This window comes from Chrysemys picta, chromosome 1 (assembly GCF_011386835.1).
Source record: "Chrysemys picta bellii isolate R12L10 chromosome 1, ASM1138683v2, whole genome shotgun sequence".
NCBI lineage: Eukaryota > Metazoa > Chordata > Testudines > Emydidae > Chrysemys > Chrysemys picta.
The window spans coordinates 82791193-82815007 of NC_088791.1; the positions used below are offsets into that span (position 1 = coordinate 82791193).

Sequence of the window (23815 nt, forward strand, 5' to 3'; positions counted from 1 at the left end):
GCAAAGTGACTTCTGTCATTAAGCAAAACAGATGGAAAATTTAAATTTAACTAGTTATTTTTATACTTTTGTCAGTGACCTGTGCTGGTTATCGTTTTGTCGGTTTAATACTGAAAACGGGGAAGGAAAGCAGGTATAGGCTCAGCAGTTTACTGTTATGTAAGGCTTTTTTATTACTATAGTATTCATATAAAATATTTCTTGTTGATGATGGTGGCAGTATATGTCTTCAGGGAGCTAAATTGCCAAAGGAATGAATCACTTTTTCATATATATCAGCAAAAAATATTGTATGCATTTTTTAAATGTGTAGTAGACGTAACATTTTAAAAGGTGAATTTGAAACAAAGGGAACATTTTGAAACATAGCCACTTAAATGAATCCACTGATATTTTATGGGGCGAAACTTTTAAAATTGCCTTTCAGCAATTAACTATAGATGCAACTGACACCGTATAGACATGACTTCTTGATTTATGTTTTTCTTTTTTGTTCACCATCGGGTAATTAGATAGCTTCATACGGTCATGTGTCCCTGCAATTAATTGCACCTGCAGTTGATTTTAGAATAAAAATTAGTTTGAATTTTAAAAATGTGACCTTATGTGTTTGTTCTTTATAACTTTCCCGGTCACATCTGCTAATTTGCAAAGATCTTCGGCCAGATTTTTAAAAGTTCAATATTTATATTTAACACAAAAATAACTGGACTGATTTTTCATAGCTGCTGAGAATGCACAACTCCCACTAAAATAAAAGCAAGCTGTGGACAATCAGCTCCTCTGAAAAATCAGGTCACTTATTTAAGTGCCAGGTTTGGAAATGCTGGTCTTGGTGTATAAATATGTCTCTATTAGGGCCTGTTTTCTCTATTTATTTGATGTTGTAGTAAAAACTGAAGTTGTGATCTTATAATCATTCTGCAGCAACAGATCGATGACATTAAACAATGGATTATAACTTTCCTGCCCAGTCTGGCATAAGAAAGGAGAACACTGTCATTCAAACACAAGGGCTCTTCAAAATAATTCCTAAAAGACCATATGTTCCTCAAAGCATTCCATCTCTAGTAATCACTAGTCAGACTCTCTGTTTTGCTGGTAGCATATTGTTCTGTGTTGAACCTACTCATGCCTTCTTAGATCATAAATGCTTCAGGGCAAGGATGCCAGGGTTAGTTCTGGTACCACCGGGTCTGCTTTCAGCTTTATATACTTCAACTAGTAAAAAAACAACAAAGCATATTTCTTAAAGCAGTGTAAAGCGACCTTAGTGTAACGGAGTCAGGTCCACAATGTTTGTAATTTATAGTTACCCCTTTTAAATAGGGAACAGACAATATAAGAGGTGAGGGAGTGTTTTCTTTGCATCTGTACCATTTTACTTCTATGCATTTGAGTCTAAACTCTATAGACTCATGGATCTCACCGTGTGTGTGTGTGTGTGTGTGTGAGAGAGAGAGAGAGAGAGATAAATGATTAGAATTGATGGTAAGCAACAGTTGGGAAGCAAGTAGTTCATGCTGTGGATACCATTATGGTGCTGAGGTAAAAATTGTTGTAATCTTACTCTGCTTCACAACTGTAGTTTACCATCAATTCAAATAATTTCTTTCTCTCTCTCCCTCATATCCAAAAAGGGGAAAGAGTCAGGATCACATAAAATTCACCAGGGACTTCACTGTTCCTAATCTATTTAATGTCAAAGGGGCTCAAATACTTAATTGGTTGTGTCCTATTTTTCCTATTGAACTGTCCCTTTTCATGGGCACAGGCTTTTTTTTTACTTGCAATTTAGCAAACAGAGTGGGCTCCTCAACTAGCCCCCACCCCTTCTGGTCCCTTTCCTCTTCGTAATCACCCCACGGGGGGCTCTTTTTTGTAGTTGGGAGTGCCGTACATACGACTTTCTTCCCCTTTACCCGCTGTAATGGCTGCCACCTGGACAGAACGCACCAGTTGGCATTTTAACTGTTTGATTTTTTTTTTTTATGGCTAACACGCTGCTGCTGCTGCATATGCTGGGCACGAATGGTTAAATTTTTGACGAGTTTCTGAAGGACCGGTACTTGCTTAGCCAGTGCTTTCAAGCGGGTGCATTTCGCTTTTTCCGCTTGGAAGTTCTGTTTTAAGGCCTTCAACTTGTTTTGGGCATAGGCTTGGGTTGCCACCTGGTTAGCGATTTGCGCTTTTAGCTGCTCAATTTCCACCAGCTGTGAGGTACACACGTCTTCCCTTCTCCCTAACTCCTCTTTCTGCCCCAACAGCATTTGATACCACATGGCTGCTACAGTTTATATTAATTTCACAGCTGCCCCTAGGTGTTTACCCTTTTGCTTTTTATACTTGGCATACCGGTTTATGCCAAGTATGCACGCCTTTTTGAAGCTCCGCCACGGAACCCCAGGGATTGTATTTGACTTTGGTGAGAGCGCTCTCCAACCGGGAGAGGTCCTCACCCGCCTTTGAAAAAAGCAACAGGGTTTTGTTCCTTCTTGTTGCCTCCCACATGGCACGGGCATTGAGTTCACTAGCCTCCCGGGACCCCACCGGGCCGGGCAGCTGGACTTCCGTGTCTGTGCTCCCTAATGCCCATGCGTCTAGCCGTGAACCCATCGATGATGCCACCTCCCGTGACTGCAGAACAGCTCAGGCAAATTGGTAACATAAATCTGTCACCATTTTTGTGGAGAATTGCAGAGGGCGGGGGGCCCTGTGGAGCGCACCAACTGTTCTGCCCTTGGTATTTCAGGTTTGCTCTGTCCGGCACTGTTGGTATTTCATTTTAAAAATTTTATGATTAAAGGTGTGCCCACCCTCAGCCGTAGTATGCCTGAGAAACGGAAAAAGGTTTAGCATTCCTCTCTCCACCCTGGTTGGCGGGGGAAGGGTGCAGGTGGGTACACCCCCAGTTGTAAAAGTCCCAGGTAAAAGGAGGAAAAACTTAGTAATTCTCGCTCCAAGCAAACAATCCTCGGTGCATACACCCTCAGCCGTAGCATGCCTAGTTAAAAAAAAACAAAAAACAAAAAACTTAGGGTGCATTGGCCCGCGGTTATGCAAAGAATGGTTAATATCTCTAATTATGTTGTGTTTAATTTTTCATGAATTACATCCAATGTTTTCCTGCCCCTGACGCACACCCGGGAACAACTGACTGTATTCCAGACAAATGCCTCTTCCTTTACGGTGTTGCAGCACACGTTTAATCTGAAAAAAGCTGCCTTTGTTACAGCCATCCTAATGGGGCATCTATGTCAACAGAGGGACGTGTTATGCTATGTTACTAATAAAGCCAAAAGCCACTACTAGCTAGTGTATGCAATTGTTGCTACCCTAACCATTTTGTTTGTGCTGTATTGCTGTTTATGTAGAAAACCAACCGTAACCTTAGCCACCGTGTCCGAGGGAAGGTGGAAACCTAAGTGGTGACCCCTCACAACAAAATGTTGACTCGAGGTCAAAGGGGGGGAATGTCACAATGCAATGGCCCCCTCCCTCAAGGGGTCCCCTGCGGAGGCAGATCAGCATTGTATGTTGCTAATGCTGTTGCAAGCATCACAAGGCATTTTGGGAAGGGTTAAAGGTGTAAGTGTAAAGTAAAAAATTCCTTTGCAGGTTGCAAGAGGCCAAAGGGGGAGGAAGGGAAAAGAAAACGGGTTAACGCGACAACTCAGCTCAGCCCAAAGATAAGACGCCGGCTCCAGTCCAAGGTCACTGCGCTCAAACAAACTCTATACAGCCAAAAAACCTGCAGCTGTACCTGGATCTTACTCAACCCCCCAAAAATAGGGAGACAGTGAAGGCCAGTAAGGGAAAAAACAGCTGTCTCACGTCCCTAACGCTGGTGTTTTTTGGGAATGCTGAAAAGGCCACAAAAAGCTGGTTTAAACTGGTACAAAAAGCATGGAAAACAAAGGTCCCTAAACAAAATGCCCCCCAAAACTTAAAACCCTCCTAAAAGCTAAAGCAAATCAGAGATCAACAGCCGACTCCAGACAACCTGTGTACAAAACAAAACTCCCATCCACCTCTTCCCTCCCTTCTTCATACGTTACACCCAGGCTTGGCCAGCTCCGGGTACTGCGTGTGTAAGTAAAAAAGTGGGTTGGGGCTTGGGGCACTAACACTTTCTTCCTTCCTCTAAGTAATATGAAAACCCCCCAGCACTCCGCTGTTATTTTATTAATAAAGCTTTAGACTCAGTCACTTGGTGTGCTCTGTCATCTCCTCCCCTAACAATCCTGCGGCCTCAGCCTAATCACCTGATGCCTCAGGCAAATTGGTAACATAAATCTGTCACAGGGGGTGGGAGTAGAAAATGCTAAATCAGACAGATTGTTCAGGAAAACTGCTTAGCTTTTAGACAGGGCCAGCTCCAGGCACCAGCCGAGGAAGCTGGTGCTTGGGTCGGCAGCTTGTAGGAGGCGGCATTCCGCCCAATCCTAGGACGGCACGGCTGCTTTTTGTTGTTGTTGTTGTTGTTGTTCCACTCCGGCCGCTCTGTAGGGGGCAGCAGCGTGGCGGACGGGATCGCCCTGCAGCAAGCCCGGCAGGGCAGCCCGCGTCCTTCCCTCCCAGCCGACAGGAGCGGTGCGGAGCCCTCCCGGCAGGGGGCAGGGCGGCATGGCAGTGCCCCGCTGAAGCCCTGGCCGCCCCCCTTCCCTCTTTCCCCCCGCTCCCTCCCCCTTTCCCCGCGCCGTGGGTTGTTTTTTTTTTTGCTTTGCCATTCTGGCCACCGTGGTTTTGTTTTTTGCTTGGGGCGGCCAAAAAGCCAGAGCCGGCCCTGCTTTTAGAAATGGTTAGTGAGGTGCTGCTTTGTTTTTTAATTACTGTTAAAAAAATTAAAAAGAAACACATTACCAAGGATTCTGAATATACAGTATTTTTGTCATGGTTTTAGTGCATATAATATGTTCCAGGTTTTAATATTCTGGCTGCCACCTTTGAAGCTGCTATGCAACGATTAGCAAGTGAATCAGCTATACCTGAACTTTTAAATAAGCAAATTTTATTAAGCTGAAGTGGAATCCTCCACATTCATGAACTACTCTTAGATTCCAAAATTCTCTGCCACTTTTTGAGCCATTTTTTTTATCATACCAGAAATGCATTTAGCTTCTCACAATCTATTGTTTTCATACAAATATGGAAAGGAAGGAGATTGATAGTGTCACATTCTAATATCCAACATCATTAAGTGAAATGTATTTACCAATTAATACAGTAATGCTTGCAATATAAAGATTTTGGCATGGAGTGATTCAAACTGATAACATAGGGGTGGATCCTGCTCCCATTGAGGCCAGTTTTAAAATTCCAAATGACTTCACTGTTGCAGAATCAGGGCTGTAATTTAGTTCACAAATTTAGTAGCATTGTGTTAGCTTCAGATGTATTTACACTAAAAAGACAAAGAACTTCCTATCCTTTCATTCAAAATGTTTTGAAAAATATACTGATACTGGTTATTTATGTATTTGGCATATGAAATCCAGTCAAGGCAAGTCACAGTGTTCTTATCAACCATGTTCAAGGCAGGAAGACCTCCAGAAAGTTGAGTCATTTTGCTGTCCTCAACAATGTGTGTCGTGGTTTGTGGCTGCCCACATTGATAGAGTGGACTCTCTCTAAAACACCACCAAAATTCTGCTGCATCACAAATTCCATGTCTGGTATGAAATTGGTTCAGAAGGCTTCATTGCCTTCATGGTAAATCAAACCTGGGTTGACATCAAGTGGGGTCAGAGACAAGATCATTATTTGTCACTTTCTCTGTGGACCATGAAACTCTCCACGTGTCCTCTACCATAAGTCCCTCACCTGGTAAACTTATCCACAATGGGTGCTGTGAGGGCAGACAACCATGTGGTGGATTAAACAAGTCTTTAATTAACAGTAGATGTGGTATATCACGCAATTTTGTGACAAGCTTTGCTACGCTTTCCTCTCTGCAAACACTCTGCAAACACTGGGTGGAGCAATGTTGCAGAGAACTGGTAACCATAGTAGAGGATTAGATTTAAGTGTGTCTGAAATAATATGCATGGTGAAATTAAGTTGTACGTCAGTCATCTTTGTGTGAGACGAATGAGCCTGTACTGGAGCCCAGTACTGCGCCTCTGAATAACAGAGTGCCAAGACTGAAGTGTGTAATGTTTGGGCATTGGCACCCCATGTCATTCCAGCCAATTTGTAGAGCAGGTTGTTGCACGTTTTGACCTTACTCGCTAAATTTGTAAGATGGTCACGATATGTGAGAGTTCTATCCAACATGATGCCTAGATAGTCTGGGTGTGAATCATGCTTTATTCTCTGACCATTAAGAACTATATTCAGCTCTCTGTCCACTTGTGTATGATGTAAGTGGAAGACACCTCACACCGTCTTATTTCCATTTGGTATCAGGCACCACCGACGACAATAATTGACCATAGCCTCGTTCAGAACACTTTCAAGTATGTCAAAAAAGTGTGACTGAGTGCCGAGGCATATGTCCTCTGCATGAACAAACTTGTGAGACCCAGTATATGGCAGGTCATTTGAATATAAGTTGAATAATGTTGGAGATAATATTGCTACTTGTGGGAGGCCATTCTTTTGGTGCCTCCAAGCACTTTTTCTATCACTGATATGCACACGGAAATAGCGATTTCTCAAAAACAGAGCCATTGCACAAACTAACCAACTTGGCCTAGTTCTAGACAATTTCACCAAAAGGACCACGTGCCAAACCATACCGTATGCCACGGTCAGGTCAAGGAAAACTGACACCAGTCTTCAGCTTATGTTGGAATCCATTTTTGATGGAAGTTGTAAGTGCCAGCACTTGATCACATATACTACAACTGCGGCAAAAACTAGCTTGCTCTGGTGCCAGTATACTTCCACAGATGGTGAAACTCTTGCTGAAATAAGATGCTCAAGCACCTTAAAGCAGATGCTTAGAAGTGAAATTGGTTTATAGCTCAAAGGCAAGTGTGGATCTTTCCCAGGTTTCAGCAAGGCAATGACCTTCGCTTGGCACCAGATTCTAGGCAGTCTGGATTTCCACAGAACTCTGTTGAAAAACCAGATGAGCCATTCCTGAGCTCAAGGACCCAGATGTTTCATGAACTCAGGCGCAATTCTATCCTATCCGGGAGCTGTACAGATTTTTAAATTATTTGGCACTTTATCCAATTCCAGACTAGTGAATGGCTCCATCTTACCATCAGCTGGATTACTCCTTCGGAAACATTGCCATTCATCATGTACTTGTCGTTTGACAGCTCCGTCAACAGGAGCTTCGGTGACCTTCAACAGATGACTGGCAATCTGATTTGGAGTAACTGCCAGCCTGATTAGTGCACATGGATATTGAGCTGTACCTAGACGACGAATTAAGCTGCAGTTTTTCCGGCTTGACCACATAAAGTCAGGCGCCACTCTTGCTTCCTCCAATCGAGCCTGGCAAGTGGCATCCAATTCTATAAGATGGTCCGCAATCTCCAGATCACCTGACTGCTCATACTGCCTCAGCAAGTCTGCACAGTCCTCGTTCAGATATGGAATGCACATTGGTCAGAAGCTGTGTGGAATTGTTGCACTTGCAGCTTTAAAAATGGCACACCAGAAACAATGGTTTGTTTAATAGGATGGTTACAATGCTCCTTTCTAAGTACTCTGTAAAGGAGTCGCAATCTGCCTTCTGGAAATTTGATCTAGGCTTTGGTACGCTCCTTATAATTGGAAGATGCATTCCCATCTGAATCAACGCCAGACAATGTTGTCTATATGGAAAATCATTAAGTACAGCACACACTGTTGGCTGTGTGTGATTGGCATACGACGTGACCCAGCACAGGTCTGGGCAGTAGTCCCTATTCCAATGTGCTGAATGGAAGATACCGCACTGCTTAGGGTCATGGACCAATGCGAGATCATGATTTGTTGCCAACTCCAACAGCTGTTCGTTGTTTTGGGTCTGCAGTCATATAACCCCATTCGCTATGATGACTATTAAAGTCACCAACGTTCACTACTGGATGCTTAAGTTTGGGAGAACATGTGGGCCCCATGTAGAAGCATTTCAAAGGATATGGCAAACCATATTTTATTTTTGTCTTCCATTTTTATTAGCAGCTTTGATCAGTCAGTTACAATAAATAGAAATACTAAATATCATGTCATATGGATACTTGTCAGTGGCTGTGATTTCTGGTACTATACATATTCTGCATTTTAATGACTTTTTTGTTGGCATTCATCAGATTAGAAGCTATCCAGTTATACAGGCTTCATACCATCCTAAATTAATTCAGACATGAAAACAAGGGCTGCAGAGCAAAACTATACCTATACTATATACCTAACTCAGCAGTATCCCAAACTAGCATACTTTTCTCATTAAAGCCTTTGCTACAGTAGGTTTGAGGGAATGGGGAATAAACAGGTAAGTGCTAACTGAACCTGAAAAGTATTATGCAAGTTTTGGAAGGCTTGTGTTGTTTTCCTCATTCTACTCTTGGTACAGATTCCATATTGCAATATAGTCTGTATATTTAATAGGCCAGACTCAGAGCTTGATCACACTCTACAGCAGGCAGTGGAGTTACTCTGGATTTATACTGAGGTGTTACTGAGAAAATAATCTGGCCCATAGTTTCTGCAGATAGCTTTTCCATCACTAGGGTTTTCCAAAATAGTGATTCCATTCTGTAATTCAAGGAAAAGGGAGTTTCCACTTACAGGTTAGCTAATTCTTGGCAGCAATTATGAGACAGGACTACAAGCAGATGTCCTCGTACTGGGTTATGAGGAGTAGGCGAGGCTAAGTAGTGAGTAAAAACCTCTTCCAGGGAAGCAGTGGGGAGAGATTAGGGCAGGGCCTGCCAAAATCTTGCATCATGGACATGTTCTCCCAAGGTGAAGAAATGTTACTCATTGCTCATACGTGTAACAGCACAGACAGATTCCTATACACAGCGACACCTGCAGGGGGTTCTGTACCATCTAAAGAATGTTTTAATCTATATTACTTTAATTGACTTTGATAAGGAAAACTTTCTAACATATCCAACCTGTTTGTCTAAGTTCAAATATTACAGCATCTAAATCCATTTTCCTTGACCCTTGAAATACTTTTCCAAAACCCATTGATGCCAGTGGAAAGACCACCATTGATTTGAATGGGCTTTGGTTCAGACTCTTCCATCCTGTTAGTAGACAGGGTGGAAAGGGGGTGGTACCTACATACGTAATATCTTCCTATTCCGGAATATATGATTTATTTGGAGCTGTTGCAAAGTGCCATTTTTCTTCCTCTGAGCAAGTTCGATGTCTAATTTGCACAACGTCGGAAATTGGGAGATAGCCTGGGTAATTTGTCTGACCACATCAATGTTGAGCAATTTGAGCCCTTTGAAGTTTAGACTAACTGTAACATCACTGTAATATTTCATTCTCATTGTCAAGTATTTGCAAAGTGCAAAGAAGGGGCTTGGTGCTGTACATAGTACACATTCACTGTGCAGGGCTGCCAAATATCATGCATCTCTCAGGACATGTATCTGACAGTCCAGTCACGCATTCCCACAGGGCAGCCTTGAGCTCATGCATTTGGATATGCTGCAGGCATTTGCCTGTAGTTCTGCCTGATGGAACGGGGCCAAGAAGGAGCAGCCAGGAAGAGAAGCTGGGAAGGGCGACAGCACAAGAGGGAGGCCTGATACCTCAGGTTGCCCTCAGTACAAACCAAGCTAAGCTATCCCATCCCCAGCAAAATTCCCTTCCCCCACCCCCCCACTGTTTCCAGGAAGCCCCGGAACCTTCTATTCCCCACCATCACCTCTGCCAGGTGCCCCCACCCAGGAGCCACAACACCCTCTATCCCCCGGCCTCCAGAGCTCCCAGCTCACTCTATCCTACCCTGCAACAAGCAGCACAAGCACTTCTTACCTCCCCCCGGGGGGTTCCCTGTCTCTGGGGCCCAGCACTCTGCTCTGCTACAGCACCAATCATCGCAGCACCCCTCTCCCCATGCTTCCCGCTCGGATTTTGCTGCCCCCACCCAGCTACCAGCCAGAGCTGCCAAATTCTGTTCCACTCTATGCCCTGAGTTTATAGCTACATGCAATTTATTTGCTATTCGCAACATTCACTCTTTAAATAATTTGTATAATATATCACATCTGGAGCAGGACAGAACCTGGCAGCTTTGTGTGTACCAGTTCAGTACCTGCTGTTAGATCTGTGATGTGTTTCAGTTAAGCAAGTGCATAGGCCTGTAGGGGGCTGCAGGGAGAGCAATTTGGTGTTAAATTCCTTTAAAAAATGAAATGTGTCTTCTGAGTGTGACGGGCTGTTGGCTCGCTCGATTTGTCAAGTGAGCAGATTTGCTGTGGAGGTCACTGAGAGATGAGAAATGTTGAGCCCCAGGCTGCCTTTTTTCTTTAGCACTTTTCAGGGAAGAACTGTGCTCTGAGTGAGGTCCAGAGGTTAAAGTCATCACGGAGAATATTGATACGCTTGCTGTGAACTCTGTGGGAATTACGCACTTCCTAATGACTTCCAACAATCTTGGGAATGGAAGACCGGATCCTTGGCCCTGATGAGTGACACAAACCAGCGCTAAAGTTGACTCACGTGGCCAGCTGGGGAGTCCCCTGACATAAGAAAATCTCAAGGTGGCATAAAGCCTGCTTTGGTTAGCTTTATGCCATCTCCCCTCACTGCCATTGGTATAGGGGATTACTGGAATGCTTCAATGACCCGTGGCTGTTCAATCGCCCCTTTAGGCTGCAGTAAGTCAGAAAAGCCCTGAGGAACAAGGGAATTCACAGGTGGCATCCTGCCATTTTGCCCCACTTAAGGCTGTGCTGTTTGGATTAGTAAGGGAGAGCCATGTTGTGTCTGAGTACACGTTTATGGTATGTTCTGTTTAGATCCTGATTCTGTTTGCTTTCTGCTTTTCTGTTTTTACCATCCTCCTGTCTATGCACTGGTCTGGAAGCTCAGGAACACACACACCCCTCCCCCCAATTTTGCACCACTAAAGTTAATGAGCGCTTTGCCATTTCGGCATAGAGCGTCTTCACCAGATGCTCTACAGTGGCACAGTTGCATCTAGTTTAGACTAGCCCTTAGTAATGGAAGCAGACAGGGCTTTGGAAGGTGCAATCCAGTTTTCATGCATCAGGACTGAAAGAAAAGGATTGAGTTTGATCCTTGTTCATTGAAATTTGCTATGTGGCCCCAACACCTAGGCTCACTAGAGCACACTGAAGCAGTATTTAAGGGGATACTTTGTAGTTACTACAAATTACTTGTAGTATCTGAACAATATGTTAAAGACTAAGGCCTCAATTGTATAGCACATTTCACCCTCAACTGAAATGCCTTTGCTTTTGTAAAACAGTAATAATAATAATAAACCTCAACCCTCTTTTATGTAACTTAGAATTTGTATCTAAAATGGCCTATTTAAATATTTCTCACTAAAGATACAACAATTTTTATATATCTAGATAACATTATCTATCTATTCCAAATGTTCCAATAACTATTATGCTACTATATATGAAAAAGAATCAGCACCGAGTATAGAATGGGACTTAAATAACAGTGCTTTGTATTAAACATAACATCTGGCTAACATCCCAGAAACATGTACACCCATATTGGATTAAATAGACGATTAAAAGATTTCATGGATGGGTTTTATTTATGATGATGATGATGCTTATTTATTATTAAAGGGCTGATAACATACTGAAGGCAAGATACTTGTGTGATGCTTCCCAGGGGTACGAGTTGCCAGGCATCTCACTACCGCATCTGCCCTTAGCATGAGGAAGCCATGTCTGCGCCTGGCGTGGGTCAGCTCCCCAACACCACCATCAACTCAAACACTCCCCTTTAGTCTTTGCAGGCTCCACTGCTACTGGGCAGAAGCAGCAATAGTCGCTCTCCAAACCTTGAGCCCCGCAATCTCCCTGGAGTGTCCAGCCCCTCGTCCACTGGACACTTGCAGTATACACAGATTCACTGTTTCCAAAGAAACAGTACATCCCAGCTTACCAGATTTACCTTGGATCACCGCTCCACTTAATGCACAGCAATTAGCAATTAGGGACCTACCAAATTCACGGCCATGAAAAATGCATCACTGGCCGTGAAATCTGGGCTCTCCCCCCCTGAAATCTGGTCTTTTGTGTGCTTTTACCCTATACTATACAGATTTCACGGGGGAGACCAGCATTTTTCAAATTGGGGGTCCTGACCCAAAAGGGAGTTGCAGGGGGGTCGCAAGGTTATTTTATGGGGGTCATGGTATTGCAACCCTTACTTCTGCGCTGCCTTCAGATCTGGGCAGCTGGATAGCAGTCGCTGTTGGCCAGGTGCCCAGCTCTGAAGGCAGCACCCTGCCAGCATCAGCACAGAAGTCAGGGTGGCAATACCATCCCATGCCATCTTTACTTCTGCACTGCTGCTCTGCCAGCAGCAGCTCAGAAGTAAAGGTAGCAGTACCACAACTCCCCCTAGAGTAACCTTGTGGACCCCCCCCCCAAACTCCTTTATAAGTCAGGACCCCTATAATTATAACACCGTGAAATTTCAGATTTAAATAGCTGAAATCATGAAACTTCTTATTTTTAAAATCCTATGTCCGTGAAATTGACCAAAATGGACCGTGAATTTGGTAGGGCCCTATTCATAATGAAATTAATTATAAGTTTATTTAACAAAATACAGAGACTGAAGTAGTAGCAAGTAGAAGTAGTGGAAAGAAATAATTACCTATAAAACAAAATCATAACACTCATCCTAAAGTTTAGACTTAACTACTACTAAGGTATTTTCGTGTCTTAGAGCAATGCTCACCCAAAATCCTTGCAGCGCTTTACAACCAGGCTTGGCTGTAATCCTCCTTTCATGAGATAGACAACCTGTCAGCTTGTCTCCTAGGTGAAGGATGACCGAGTGAGTTTCTTTGCCCCTCCCGTATGTACCAGTCCCATCTTTTGTCTACTTCCATAAACAGGACACTCCACCTGCTGTATCTGTTTCTTACTATAGATTTTCTCTTTTGAAGATTTCGCAGCTTTTTGACTGGCACCTGGCTCAGTATGCAAATAGGCCTCCAGTGTGAGGCAGACAATACACAAATGATCAGACAGGGATATAAGTATCTGCTACCTCCTACCTGAAAGGAGTATGTCCAAGGTATGTTACCTCTTGGTGACCTCCCTTACTCTAAGACCTTAAGAACATACACCTCTCCCCGATAGAACGCAACCCAATATAACACGAATTTGGATATAACGCGGTAAAGCAGTGCTCCGGGGGGGCGGGACTGCGCACTCCGGCGGATCAAAGCAAGTTCGATATAACACGATTTCACCTATAACGCGGTAAGATTTTTTGGCTCCAGAGGACAGTGTTATATCGGGGTAGAGGTGTAATTTTCAGTGTAGATACATAACTCCTTAAATATTATCCCTACATACATTTTGCAATGGTTATGGCAAGCAGTGGGCTACCGGCTCTCGGTAGAGACCTTTCATGCCACCTTTTGGTGAGTTATCATGCAGATATCTGACCCAGGAGATCCCTGTAAAACCCTATCCAAGCCCTGTGCTTTCTGCTAGTTGGCACCAAGGGTTCCCTGGGTCACAACTAGATGTAGAAATCTGTTTAATATTAGAGAATGGAAGGGCAGGATAACGTGTTTTTGTCAAGCCTCCCTGCATAATCACATTTCAATATCCTCAGCATAAAATCATCTTATTGCTAGTGCCCAGATAATGTAAACAGTTTGGTATGAGAGCAAAGATCACAGGAGGTTGGCAGATAACAGTTCTTTGGGGGGAGGGGAGCAGTCATTTTATATTTAGTAACTAAGCATAATAATAACTGTATTACCACGAGATATTATCAGCCAGAGTACAATATAACCATAGTTATACTGTGCCATATCTTTTAAATTTTAGTTTTAGTTAAATATTTGTTCACGGAGGGTTTAGATTTTTAGTTATGGAGACAGAAGGCCTCTGATTACTTGCAGAGCTGGGAAGCGGCAGTACAGGCAGCCCCACCAATGTTGTCTCAACCCTTTTCTGGAGAGACCCCCTCTACTGATGAGAGGGTAGTTCAGTTTTCTTACCCATTTCATCCTTGATCCCTTTGCTGAGATTGCCAACAAAAGGCATGACTCAAAGCTTACTGAAGTCAGTTGAAAGACATTGATTAACTTCAGTGGATCAGGCCCAAAGTAATCCACTTTTGTAAACTGACTTGAAATTACGTCCACTGTGATCTGGACTGAGACCACCAATTCATTTCCCATAAGCCACCAAATGGCCATTTGGGGGTCATACTGTTCAGCTAGTACTGACTTGGGCTGGGTTTGTACTGGTGACCTAAGGAAGGCAGAGTAGCCCATTATTAGTCCTCTGTTAACCATCCAACCCCCCAGGGCTCTTCTAGTAGTCTGGAAACATAAAGATGAAAGCAGCCTAAAATATTTTTTAGACAGTAATTATTTCTTTTATTCAAAACAGCTCTTGATAGTGTACATCAGTCTCGAATGACCCAAATGATCTGCAGGCCCTGGATATTTTATGCAAAAAATATTTTACAAGAAACTTTTCATGTAAAGGGAGTGCTGCATTTTCACTGTTACTGTGTTACATTGATGGAGACTATGAGCATGATATTGGAGCTATGAATTAGATTTCACAAAACGGCTCTGCTGTAGGGAGCTGGATGCTTATTCATCATTGAGATCAGTAGGCTATAATTAGCGCTCTCTTGGAGGGTATTTATCTTCCATTTTGATGCAATCCCCCAGGCAACAAATTTAGAGGACAAAATTCATTGGCCTATAGCATCAGGGTGTAACCTCAAGGGACAGTTAGTATCTAAGGATGACTAGGTTTCATAGATCTGTTTGCAATACCTTCTTTCTAATTGCATCATTTTCAGTGTAACTAATATCAGCTGTGACTTTACAGGCAAAAGACTGTGTCTCTGAACAGCACATTGAGATCTAAAATATCCTTTTCAGTTCCTTTGAAATTAAATAAGGAGTACTCAAGAAGGCCCCTCGGGTTTACAGGAGGTTTTATGTTCAATTCCTTCAACATTTTAAACACTGTTAACTATGGTAGCCTGTGCACTTCCTTGGGTAGCTGTATTGGTGGATGGACTATACTGGTACTGTAGTCTGTGACTCTGGTAGTAAAATCTTGCCGTGCGTTGGAATTTTTTGAGGTGAGCAATAAATGTCTGGATTTTGGAGGAAGCACTGGGTAGCTTGGACAAAATTCAGGAGCCAGTCGAAAGAATTGTTTTGGGACCATGAGACTGGAAGAAATCCCATGAAAGAGATCTGAGGAAGGTCAGATGAATGGAACTGGGTTGGGGAAGAGGGATTATGGGAAATAATTTGTAATGGGAGGAGATTGTGAATAAGAAGAGGCCAGATAGCTGAGTGAGATAGGGCATTGCAGGTTGGGATTGTGCTGGCAGGAGTGGAGAGGAGACATGGGCAATTTGGTGAAATTGATTAAAAACTGGCTAACTCAGTGGTTCTCAAACTTTTGTACTGGTGACCCCTTTCACATAGCAAGCCTCTGAGTGCGACACCCCCTTATAAACTATAAACCCTTTTTTTATATATTTAACACCATTATAAATGCTGGAGGCAAAGTGGAGTTTGGAGTGGAGATTGACAGGTCGCAACCCCCCATGTAATAACCTCACGACCCTTTAGGGATCCCGACCCCCAGTTTGAGAACCCCTGGGCTAATTGCTAGATCTCAAAAAAAAAAAAAAAAACTGTAAATGGGGGATCACCATCCACTGGGAACATTTCTAGTAGGATCCCTCAGGGATCTTTTAATGGCCCACTGTTATTCAATATCTCTATCAGTGGTCTGGGGAGGAACTATAAAATCATTGCTGGCAAAGTTTGCAGATGACAAAAACTGGTGGAATGGTAACTAATGTAAGGACAGGTCAGTTCTACAGAGCAAGTTTGATTGCATGGTAAGCTAGGCTTATTTGAAGTACATATATTTAATACAACTACCGGTATATGCATGAACATTAGGTCACACTGAATGTAGATCAGACTCATAGAATGGGGGATTATATTTTGGTAAGCAGCAACACATAAAAGACTTAGGGGTACTTGTAGATCGCCAACTGAACATGAGCTCACAGTGCAATGTGATCATTGGGCATATAAGCAGGGGAATAAGAAGGGGTATGGAGATTTTACTACCACTGTATAAAGCCTTAGTGAGACCATTACTGCAAAACTGTGTCTACTCCTCCTGGTCACGCTTCAAAAAGGACATTGACAAATTGGAAAGAGATCAGAAATGAGAATGATCTGAGCATGCCTCATAGTGAGACAAAAGAAGCTCAATGTATTTAACTTTAAAAGAGGATGATTAAAGGATGATCTATAAATAACTCCCTGGGGAGAAGGTTTCTGATAGTAGATGGCTTTTTCATATAACAGACAAAGGCATAACAAGATCCAAATTTAGACTAAAAGTAAAGCACAAATTTTTAACAGTGAGGTTAATTAACCATTGAAACAAGTTATCTAGGAATGTGGTGGATTCTTCATCCCTTGATGTCTTTAAGGTTGGATATTTTTCTAAAAGATATACTGTAGTTAAACCAGGAATTATGGGCTTGACGCAATTACGGGCTGAAATTCTATGGCCTGTGTTTGTGCAGAAGGTGAGACTAGAATGATCCCTTCTGTCCTTAGCAACTAGGACATAAAATCCGGCCAAAGTTTTCAAAAGTCACTGGTGATTTTGAGTGCCCAGCTTGACACCTTAGAGGGGCCTGCTTTTCAGAAAGTGCTGAACACTCACCCTCTGCTCAGGGATCTCAAGTTAGTCACCCAATATCACCAGTCAGTTTTGAAAATCTTGGCCTCTTAGGGTATGTCTACCCAGCCTGTGACAGCAAGCCTCCCAGCCCGGGCGGACAGGCTCTGGCTAGCAGGACTCGCACTAGCACTCTGAAACTAGCTGTGTAAGCACTGAAGTTGCCGCTCGGGCCCTGAAGCCTAGGAAGGGGATGGAGGGGGCTTCAGAGCCAGAGCTCCAACCCAAGCCACAATTTCAAAGCGCTGTCTACACAGCTCTTTTTGGAGTGCTAATGTGCTGGAACAATTTGTATAGTGGAGGCACAGAGCCATTGAACCAAACTGTAAATGCTGGATATGATGGGAACCACTTCAAACCAGGGGGTGTGGCAGCACCCCTCACGCCCCTAGTTCCAGCACCTATGCTAGTATGAGCCCTGCTAGCCCAAGTCTGTCAGCCTAGGCAGGGAGGCTTGGTTCCACAGGCTCTGTAGACACCCTGAGTAGAATCACAATGTCAAGGTTTTTTATTTTCCTAAATCTGAGTCCTATAACAAAGTTTATCACTTTTTTTTTTTGTAATGAATCCTTCTGTTTTATATATGTTTTGTTCCCTAAATTAATTCAGTCTTTAACCATAAAGCTTAACCCTTTTGTTGAAGCTTCCGGCTGCATTAACCTTGCCCATTTTTTGCCCAAAATATTGCCTAGTGATGTATGTATGTTTTTTGCTTTTTTCCAGATGACGGGTTAACTGGAATTCCACCAGAAGTTTTGAAGAACCCACCAACAGATCAGCAGATTAACAAACTTGCCAGGAGTCTGGGGCCTGAGTGGGAGCATATTGTGCTGTACCTGGGTTTGTCACAGAATGACATCTACAGATGTAAAGTCAATCACCCTCACAATGTGCAGTCACAGATTGTGGCTGCATTTGTCCTTTGGAGACAGCGTTTTGGAATCAAAGCAACAATCCAAAGTCTGCACACCAGTCTGATGGCCGGAGAAGTGGATCCTTCTGTGATCCAGCATATGCTTGAGTGAAGTCTTGTTATCGATTGGAGGCTCTTGAGTTTTTTGCTCAATGAAATGCATTGGATTCACTGAATCAATTATCAGTGTTCTGATGTCTCTTAATTAGAAAGCGAGGAAATGGCAGACAAGCAGCTTGGTAATTTTATTACTCTGTGCTTCCTTGTAGCTTTCAGTTCTCTGTGGGAAGTTTTGACGTCTCTTATAATTACATGTATGCCAGATTATTTTTTAACAGGCTTTAAGAAATTATCATTCTTTTTGTTCACTTTTATACTTCTTCCAAATGTTATGTAGTTAAGAAGGCGTTGACGCTTAAAGTTTGCTAGAGTCTTTGCAAGCAGTGAGCCACATCCGGAGAGGTGCTGAGCTAATAGTAATGGGAGGTTGTTGGGCTCAGCATTTCCCTTAGGACTTTGCCCATTGTTATTGTATTATTTAAGAATATTCTAAGGCAGGAGTAGGCAAACTACGGCCTGATCCGGCCTGCCAGCCATTTTAATCCGGCCCTCGAGCTCCTGCTGGGGAGTGGGGTCTGGGACCTGTCCCAGTCCAGCGCTCCAGCTGTGGAGCAGGGTTGGGGGCCGCTCTGCGCGGTTCCCAGAAGCAGCGGCATGGCCTCCCTCCGGCTCCTACACGTAGGGGCAGCCAGGGGGCTCCCTCCGCACACTGCCCCCGCACCAAGCGTCACCCCCGCAGCTCCCATTGGCCGGGAACCACAGCCAATGGGAGCCGCAGGGGCGGCACCTGCGGACCAGGCAGCGCGCAGCAGACCTGCCTGGCTGCACCTCCGTGTAGGAGCCAGAGGGGGGACATGCCGCTGCTTCTGGGAACCACTTGAGGTAAGTGCTGCCCGCAGCCTGCACCCCTGAGTCTCCCCCCGAACCCCAACCCCCTGCCCCAGCCTTGATCCCCCTCCCACCCTCCGAAGCCCTCAATCCCAGCCCAGAGCACCCTCCTGCACCCCAAACCCCTCATCCCCAACCCCACCCCAAAGCCTGCACCCCCAGCCAGAGCCCTCACCCCGCCCCACATCCCAGCCCCCCTACTCTAGCCCAGAACCCTCTTCCGCATCCTAAACTCTTCATTTCTGTCCTCACCGTGGAGCCCCCACCCCCAGCCAGAGCCCTCACCTCCTCCCGCACCCCAACCCCAATTTCATGAGCAGTCATGGCCCACCATACAATTCTCTATGCAGATGTGGCCCTCTGGCCAAAAACTTTGCCCACCCCTGCTCTAAGGAGTTATGGCAAGGAGCAGGATGCTGTGATAGCATGTTATCTCTTGAAGAGCAGGACAGCTGGGGACCCTTTTCAGGGTATAAAATAAGAAAGAGGATAGGCAGGATCTAGTGAAGGAAAGTTCTGTGGACATGGCAGTGAAGTGCCTGGTAGCGGATGTTGGTTTCTCTCTTCTATGGCTAATAAACAAGGATATGAGCTTGTATCCCTAGAGTCTTTGCAGTTCTTATGCTCTAGGATCCAGATGAGCCTGCCTCTCAAGTGCAATTTTACTCTTAGCTTTAGTAGCATATGTACTGTTCTCAAAGCCAGAGGGGAAATGGCCTACCAAAATGAGCTCTCTAATTTTACAATAAGCCCAGCCAGAGGAGTGGTTTAATGGTCTAAGCAGCAGGTTTGCAGTCTCTAGATTCTCTTGCATTACAGGTTTGAATGTCAGCAAGAATAACTTAATCTTTCTCTCCCACCACAGTAGATAAGTGGAATTGCATGAAGTTCAGTGGATGGGATGTTTCTGGATGAAACTTTAAAACTGAGGTCCTGCATCTGTGTTGTCACATGGGTGTACCCTAGGAGGATGACAAAGCCCTGGCTGGGATGATTTAGTTGGGGTGGCTCCTGCTCTGAGCAGGGGGTTGGACTAGATGACCTCCTGAGGTCTCTGCCAACCCTGATATTCTGATTCTATGATTTTATGATGACAGTCTGTGTGATGCCACTAGCTGGCAAGCTACCTCAAATCTGAGATGGCAAGAGGTAATCTGGGAACTATTGGTGCCAAGAGACAGAGGCTGCCATTGCTGGCTGGGGTTAAGCATGGTCTTCAATAGAACCAGAGAATTCCTGCTGCCCTTGTCTGAACACACCTCCTCATGGTCTGGCCAAATCCATTCCCAGAAGCCAGCCCTTCTCCATGAAGAAGAACTCTGCAGTGGTTCCCATCACCTTCTGGGAGAGGAGAAAAGAAGATTCTTCTTTTTGCGGATACAGACTAACACGGCTGCTACTCTGAAACCTGAAGACTTTGTTTCTTTCCCACTCAGTGCGGAAGAACTCCCACTGCTCTCCTTTGTACCAATGCTGTCTCCTAGTTTTCCTGCAGCTAACATGGAGCTCCTTTTATCTCAGCCACATGTACCTGTGTTACTGGAATTATGGGACCAATTCTCTGTACCATTGGTCAGGTTTTATCCCAGAATGGTGGTTAGAGCATAAGCCTCCTCTTCCCTTGCCAGCTAGCACCATTTCTTCCTTTTGGCAGGAAGCTCTAAGCATTTGCCTCATTCCTGCCTATCAGGTAGATGTATCAGTTGCCAGGGGGAGTATTCGTGGACAATCAGAAAGATCAACTACTGTATGAAACCAAGATCTTCTGATGATTCAAGGCAGAAGTACATTAGAACTCCTTCCTGGTGGATTAACTCCAAGGGAAGGACACACATCACAGAGGACTGATTTGGCAGGTAAACAGAGTTTGGGTCCAGAATTTTGAGATCAATTTATGGGCAACCCCTCAAGCAGACTATTTCAGCATTCTCACCTAGGTCAGAGTCTTCATAAAGTTTTTTGGGTTGAGGGTTATTTTTCTCCTGTACCCCCAATTCTCAAAACCATAAGGTAAATTAGGGAGGAGAGGGTCATCTGAACAGTCTGCTGGCTGCCCAGTTTGTCATGGTTTTCTGGACTCCTGGTACCTGACAGTATGGTTTGGCAGAATCAGCTCATTCAGGCCCAGAAACAATCTGCTGGTATTTTATTTTTAGTCTTCTATAATATAGTCCTGACCTTCAGCCATTCATGATCCTGTTACACCTCACTTACATCTTAATTATCTCCTATTATGGTGTATTAAAGCATAATTCTATCAACAAATCCCAAATAAACAAAACAATGTAAATCAATTTGAATTTTTGATGTTTCTTATATATATAAATATAGATTAGAGATATATATATAATATTTTGCTGTTTCAAACTGCTTAATTCCAACATACATGTAAACATTCTATTTGAAAACAATCTGAGTGCGGCTTATGTATATGGGATTGTGTGAGCATAAAGATCATGGGCTAATTCCGCCAAATGTAGCCTGGAGAGGGGAAGTGCAACTCCTGGAGGAATTTCTGGGCCATATCCAGAAGTGATATAAACAGTGGTGTTAGCTACATGTTAGGTGTACGTGGCAAAAGAGGGTAACATACACCTGCTCCATCCACTCTGGTGCCCTAAGCAAATAAAACTTAGACAGGGAGCAGGAGAAGTTACTAAGAGCATGAAAGATTTTTTTTTTTTTGTAAAGCCCCTCTCACACTGTTACACACCAACACTATACATTGGTCTCAAAGGGAGTTGAATCCACCACATCAGGCAGAATTTGATTCTCGAGGAATACAAAACCAGTGCAAGTTACATGTTGAGTGTAAGTGGCAAAATAATGGAACATACCCTACCACTTTATGCCACTGTTAATAGACTCTTGAGTCAGCTTCTTTGAATCAGGTAAACTTTGTGTTTTACATTCTGCACTGAAAGGTCACTGTGAAGGGTTAAACATAATGAAAACATCCAGAGTTAAGTCCCAAAGTAAAGATTAAAACAAAAAATGTTTGCAAGCGATAGAAACCCTCATGCTTCAGGGCTTTAGCCAACTTCTAACTGATGGGGGTTAGGAAGAAACTTTTCTGTGGACAGGTTATCCCATAACTACCTACTGCACAGTTTCTTGCACCATCCTTGAAGTAGCTGGTGTCAACCACTACTGGAGAGAACACTGGACTATATGGTCTGATCCAGTATGGCATTTCCTATATAGTTTTTAAAACAAATCTCCTTACCTATTTTGCAGGTAACATTTGAAGGTTACATCCTACATTCCTAGAATTCCCAGTACTACCACTGAAGTCAACTTTGGCTGTTCAAAGAAAGGGCCCTTAGGAAAGGAAAACAGATACTTTTTTAAAAATCTTGTTCACTTGCCGCTATTTATGCTGTTTGGTTTTTTTCCTCAGGCTTGACAATTGAAAATGAATTTGTCAGGTTCTCTTTGGCTTATCATGACTTTCTAATCAGTTTTGTCTTCAGCTTTCCCATGCCCTAACTTAATGCTTCAATGATAGGGTGGCATATACTGCAGGGAAATTTCGTTGTTGTTTTAAAAAATTGTCCATTGTCCTTCTTTTTAAATTCGTAAAAATGTCTCTATTGGTTTAGGTCTTGTAAAAGCTTGTTTTTACAAAGCCGACATTTAGGACCACATTTGACTTGACAGTAGTATCCCTTTGAATGGAAAACTCCCTTTCGTTAGTCTTTAAGAATCTTTCTTTCGTGGGCATTGTTTTATATTAAGACAATTGTACTCTTAAAATTCAGAGCAAGGTTATCTCATTGCTCTCTTTGACAGTCCAAAGGTCTTCAAAATGTAGTTTATTCTTTTCTATCAAATACAAAACCTTTTCAATCTACTACAAAACCTATCTAAACAATATGCAACACAGCGCTAGCAACAGTTGCTAAAGTATTTAATACTTTGGATGTTAACTAGATATATGAGTAGGGTCCACATTTCATAAAACATGGACACATAAATATTACACAAGGCCATTATACACCCTTCCTCAGCTATCTGAAGGATATTAAGTCTGGTATAATGCGTCTTACTGCAAGGATTCATCACTTAAATATATCCAGTGAGTCAGACACTAAAGTTATAATGATAATAAACCAGGCTGATTTTGTTGGTGGTTTGTTTTTCAGGCCTTCACAGAAAACTTAACAATATTTTCTATGATCTAAACCCAATTTTCCTTTATTGCATTAATCTACGCCACCAGCTAGCCTCCTCAGCTGGTTTTTAACAGGGGATTGGTCCTGCTTTGAGCAGGGGGTTGAACTAGATGACCTCCTGAGGTCCCTTCCAACCCTGATATTCTATGATTCGATTCTGTGATTCTATGAATGGGTCTGTGGGTCTGTCTTCTCTGCAGAATGAGCCTGGGTGATTGGTACTCAGGTCTGAGCACGTGACTTAACAGCAGCCACTCTACAAAGACCTACTCAGGTTATGATGTCCTCACTGGTGCTACACTCACCCATGTGTATCACTGAGTCTTCTGGAGACATTTCCCATGGTTCCTTGTGATGCACTAAACTGAGCCTCTCCATGATTCTTTCCCAGTGAGTTGTGGGAGAACTTATCTATCCTTCTGAGTACAGGGGGGATTTGTGGGAAGGCATTGGAGGATTATCAGCAGTCAAGTGATTTTAGCCTGTGTCCTCGCTGCAGAGGGAACAGGTTACCTGCTCCGTGAAAGTGGAACCTGAGCTCTAAACCCAAACCAGGCCACGTGGCCTGGGTTGAAAGCACCACTTAACTCAGGTGAGAGATGTTTGTGCATGGATGAGAGGAGTGGTAAGGCAACACCTGGATAGGCCCAGACTAACTTGCAGTGAAGATATACCTTCTGAGTTCTGAGCATGGGTTTGCACTGAGCCAGTACTTAGTAATATGCCATGCTAGCATCTCCCTGATGTAGCATCTACAGCAGTTTCTGCAGAATCTGAACTTTCAAGGTATTTTTTAAATTAAATTTTTGCCCTGACAGTGGAAGAGAGAGCCCTCCAGATATTACCAGTATACTGGAATCTGAAAAAATGGGTCTCAGCATGCA

At 43.5% G+C, this 23815-nt stretch overlaps 1 protein-coding gene across 11 annotated transcripts in view; it reads left to right on the forward strand.

Annotated features, from left to right (window-relative positions):
* The window catches only part of CRADD (CASP2 and RIPK1 domain containing adaptor with death domain), a 137492-nt gene extending 116442 nt beyond the window's left edge, over positions 1 to 21050 (forward strand). For all 11 annotated transcript variants that reach the window (XM_024099664.3, XM_042859826.2, XM_008178732.4 and 8 more), the window contains one exon: positions 17619 to 21050. In XM_024099664.3, the coding sequence (XP_023955432.1) occupies positions 17619 to 17920 (302 nt within the window). In that variant the 3' untranslated portion in view covers positions 17921 to 21050. The remainder of the gene's footprint in view (positions 1 to 17618) is intronic.
* Positions 21051 to 23815: the final 2765 nt, after the last annotated feature.